Genomic DNA, 4,659 nt, shown 5'->3' with positions numbered 1-4,659 from the left:
CTATTGTACGACGTACAAGGGACGCAGAGAAAGGTGGTTCCAGGCACGAATTCGAAGTACAACGTTACACGGATGACTTTCAAGCCCTGGTGGGGAAGTTCAACATGAACGTCTTTGACGCGTTATTGCGTTGATCAAAACGCAGTAAGGAAAGCATCAATCCGCTCAAGAATGCATATTTGGCCAGCGCATAACACGCTTGGGCAAGTAGTCACGACGAACAATTTCAATCAACCGACGCCCAAGCTATTATGGACTATGGTCAGTGTCGTATGGTGTGGGGCTGTCTTAATGGGCGGTCATGCATATGTCTGGTGATCTGAAGGTCTCGAGTTCATTGGTGATCGAAACCAGTTTGCTATGTCGGACGTGGACGGAACGGGACGGGATTGGACACATGGAGCATCAAAAATCCGGAATTTGCTGTAAAATCTGCGCACTGAAGATTGTGTATCGCCCGCTCTGCCAGCTGGTTATGCGCTGCGAGTTTACGGCCACCGAAATACCCTGAGAAATCGTCGGGGGCGTTTCGAAACGCCGCAGGCCGACCGAGGTCGAACCTGAGTGACGTGCTGAGACACATGGTATACTGGGCAGACCCGTGCTACTGCTACAAGTTAGCCTTGCTATCAAATCAAACGCCGATTCTTCGCGAAAAGAAACGGATGTTGTCCAGTCGGGTATCCAGAAGTACATGCCATGCCAGTTCTGAACTCCATCTTGCTCTGGCGGGGCCGGCTGTGGCGGATTTCATTTACCATAGCATTCCTGAGTTTCGGGGGACGAAGCACAAGCCCAAACTGCCGGAAGATGTTTGGCTTGGATGGTGGCCGACAAGTTGCGAACCCACTCACGTCGTTACTTCTGCAGTCCCCCTTACTGTATCGCCCAGGCTCTCGCGGCCTTGTGGACAAGAGGCTAAAGCCAGCGGAGCTTGCCTCGTCCCCGCTGGTCATGACTTGGCTAGGTCCAAGATATCAACAAGTGATCTCATCGGTGGGCGGGTTGCGGTCTCGCACCCGCATCCAGGTACAAATACTCTGTCGTGGTGCCCCGTTATCATGTGTGCGACATCAATGGTCGGCTACTTGGAGCCTCATACGGTCTTGCGCCCGTGTCGAACTACAAATAGCCAAGCGAACTACAAATAGCCAAGCACGGAATGGGCTGTGTTCACATATTGAGCGCGATGAAGATGGTCTGTAGCGGTGCGGCGCCTCCACCATATTGAGCAGGTCCTCAAGAAGGTCTGTGGCCGCGCGTCCTTCGCATGCTGCATGCTACACCACGACGAAGCTGAATGAGCAATTCAAGCACTATTGGAATGGGAGAACATTTTGGGGGTTGACATATGTGCTGTTGCTGGAAGGATCCGAAAACAATACATTGAAAGCTGGAACTCCAAACTGACTCATTGGGGTCTTACAAACAACACCAATGGAAGTTTCCCACTGTCTCTTCGACTCTTGAACTTCTCTGTCGTCGTTATCGGCGCCTGAAAATAGAGAAAAGAGGCAGCCTCGAAAGGAGCGACGGACTCGTCAGAAAGACAAGAAACAGATTGACGAGTATGTTCGCTAACGCTTCCATGGAATCAGGTAAGCCAGAGCCCAACCGATCATAAGAGCCTGAGACCCAGACCAAACGCGACAAGAAGGGCTCGGATAAGTCAAGAGAGACTACTTGGAAGCCACAGATCTTATAAGCTCTGCTGTACGAGCACCACTTTACGAACACCACTTTACGAACACCACTATACGAGCCTCTTGGAAGACAACAACGTTCTTGTTGGCTCGGCATGCCACATTGGAAACGAGAAATTCTCTGGAGGTCCGATCTCAAGTGGAATGATGGCATGGATTGATATACCATCCTTTGGTTGTATCTTCTCCGAGAGAACTATAATACCATCCACCATTTCCGAACTCATGCGCTCTGATACTCTGGCCTTCTACAAGTGGTTCCGGGCAGTCTTTTACTCATCCAAACTCTGACCAGACGGCCTGAGCGGCGAGGTACCACTAGCGAGCGGCCTGGGCATGCCTCCGGCTTGGCGAAAGAATCCCAGCCGCTATCAGTCGTTATCGGCATGATATATACATATACTTGCAACTAACGCAGGTGTTTAAACTGGCCCATGTTGCGGTCGTTTTGTGAAGATCAAAAGATGGTGGTTCTTGTGTCCATGGCCAAAGGAGAAGGGCAGGCGCAGCAAGGGAATGCGAACTATGGCAATAAATGACCCATAATCTAGATCGTGTCGGTGTGAGTACTGGCTCAAGCTGTTCGATATATGTCCTATGAAGGACGCCCAACGAAGGGTTTGGTCATGAAATTCGTGAAAATAGACAATGATTTAGGAAGATGGAGACAGATTGCTGTTGTGTCGCTGTGCGCCCTTCGCTTACCGCGATCAACGATAAGGAACGACCACTAGCGAGCGAAGGATGGGAAACACGACTTTGTTGTTGAAATCGTCCATCGGCGAAGCGACTTGAGACGGTGGGCACAAAGAATCAAAGGTGACTTGAAACCTCCTGGTCGGTGGCAGCCAAAGGGTCCAGAAGGCGAATGTGGTTCCAACCGCCAGAATGCTATAACGCCCGTCCCTGCATTTTGGTTGTCGGTTTTGTCTTGTGCATCTTTGGTTCGCCAAACACGAGTTCAGAATTCAATCAAGATAATGGTCTACGGACCCATTCGACCCCTGAAATATCTACCCGGAATCAGAAACGTTCCTAGGAATGATGGTGGGGGAAGGGGATGCTCCATGATTACAAGTTGAAAGGAGCAGGCGAGCAGCACAGTTTGTCTTCTGTTGCGAAGGACCTTTCAGGGGTATCGTTCTACGTGACATGATGGGCCAATGGAAGAAGTTGACCTCCCTTGGTTCGAATCGTGGTGGCCCACGAGGCATTCGGAATTCCAAGCTTTTTCCATGTTCTCAGCCGAGTCGCATCTTCTGGACCAGATGGCAAATGCTGGCAAGAACAGGAATTCCTTTTCAGGTCGCGCTCACTCTTCACACCATGTCTAATGGCTGGCATTGCATAGCCCAGACAACAGCGTCCGCAGCTCTCAACGGAAACATCAGGAAACAGAGGCTGTTCCATCAATGCTCCGCAGCACACCCGTCTGTCCATGGCCAAAGGCACTGCCCCGGGGTCGGGGCTAACAGCCTTGATTGCTCTACTCACATTGCCATTATTCTACTGTCAGAGACTCGGAAATCGAGGAGAAGTGGAGGAAGCATGGAGTTGTGCTTGGCGGATGGGACAGCAAGTGTGCAGCTATCGCTATCAACAACGCTCGGCACGCAAGCAAAAGTACCTGGGTATTTGGATCAATCTCGTCACGCAGGTTTCTTGGAATACGCGCAGTTCGCAAGCTGTGGACTGTGGAGTCCTATATATCGGCATCCCACCAGAACTTGTCGACAACACATGCTAAGATATCCTAGACAAGCCTTACCCAGGCCTACAGTTGCGCTCCATGGAAGGCCGCAAAGCTTACGGATGAGGCAAAAGCTGCTGAAAAAGAGCGACGCATCAAAGAGGCAATCGAGAACAGCGATCTGACAGCCGACAAAAGCCTAGGCGAGGATGACAAATACAATACCGTCATCGAAGATCAGTACAAATCTACCTCGTTTCCATCGGATATTACCTATCCAGCACAGCTGATCAGCGAGGATGGTTCCAAGATCTACCATGGCAGCTTTGCCCGAATCCAATTCCATGTTTCGGAACATATCAGTTCGCTTCAAATCATACTGGGCAACCTGGACAAACGACACAAAGATGTCTCCCAGTTCAAAGCTACCATTCGTTTCCCTGCTACCGCGATCCGGATGATGCAAATTGTCGAAAACGACAAGCATGGGGAATATCTGAGCAAGGATCTCGACAACAAGTGCTGGTACATGGGTATCAATTACAATGCTTGCTACCGACTTATTACAAGCTACATAACGGACGAAGATTTCCGGGATCTGGTGTAGGCTTGTCGTGGGCCTCACAATCCTAATACTACGGTTACAGTTAAGGAGAGGTTTGCCAGCTACGGTTGGCTGGTGGGAAAAGCCTACGGTCAATCTCCATACAGTATATCGTCAGTACCCTCACTAACAAAGAACAACTGGAAGTGCTCAGGACTGTTGACGCGTATCAGGTGGATACCCCTGAATAGAGCGTGTAGATACGCTCAAGATTCGCAAGCCCACACGCCAGAGCACGAGGACCGTCGCCACACTTTTTGGGAACGGCTACTTTAACGACGACTCGGAGGCCACTCCTCATGCCGAGCTGGAACGCCTAAAGGAAGGGCCAAAGGTAAGAGAATAGCCTATCGCTTAGGGATTGGTTGCTGTACTAACTTGTTAGGAAGGTCGATTTTCCTGACCTTATGCAACCGGATCCCCATGGCGTCGTCGAGTTCATCGCGGACACAACTAAAAGGTGCGCGAAATGCGCGCGCAAGAGGCGCACCGTTGGTCGATGTGTTTTTGTGAGTTACGGTTGAGTCGTATACGAGGTCTATGCTAATCATGTTAGGGTGCCGAGCTCAGACGTGGCCCGAAGCAGATGGAACTTCAATCTCGCCGGGCTTAAGTTCATGGGCTGTCTAGGGGAACGTGCAAGAAACCCGGTCATGTACCTG

General features: G+C 50.7%; 1 protein-coding gene across 1 annotated transcript; it reads left to right on the top strand.

The window, feature by feature from the left end:
* Positions 1 to 2,855: 2,855 nt before the first annotated feature.
* Positions 2,856 to 3,578, top strand: HMPREF1120_02310 (uncharacterized protein; the record flags this gene model as incomplete). The annotated part of the gene is made up of 1 exon (XM_009156348.1): positions 2,856 to 3,578. The coding sequence occupies one exon, from the start codon at positions 2,856 to 2,858 to the stop codon at positions 3,576 to 3,578; it is 723 nt and encodes a 240-aa protein (XP_009154596.1).
* Positions 3,579 to 4,659: the final 1,081 nt, after the last annotated feature.

This window comes from Exophiala dermatitidis (assembly GCF_000230625.1).
Source record: "Exophiala dermatitidis NIH/UT8656 unplaced genomic scaffold supercont1.2, whole genome shotgun sequence".
Classification (NCBI taxonomy): domain Eukaryota; kingdom Fungi; phylum Ascomycota; class Eurotiomycetes; order Chaetothyriales; family Herpotrichiellaceae; genus Exophiala; species Exophiala dermatitidis.
Note: the sequence above shows the minus strand (reverse complement) of the source record. Positions and strands in the feature narration are given on the sequence as shown.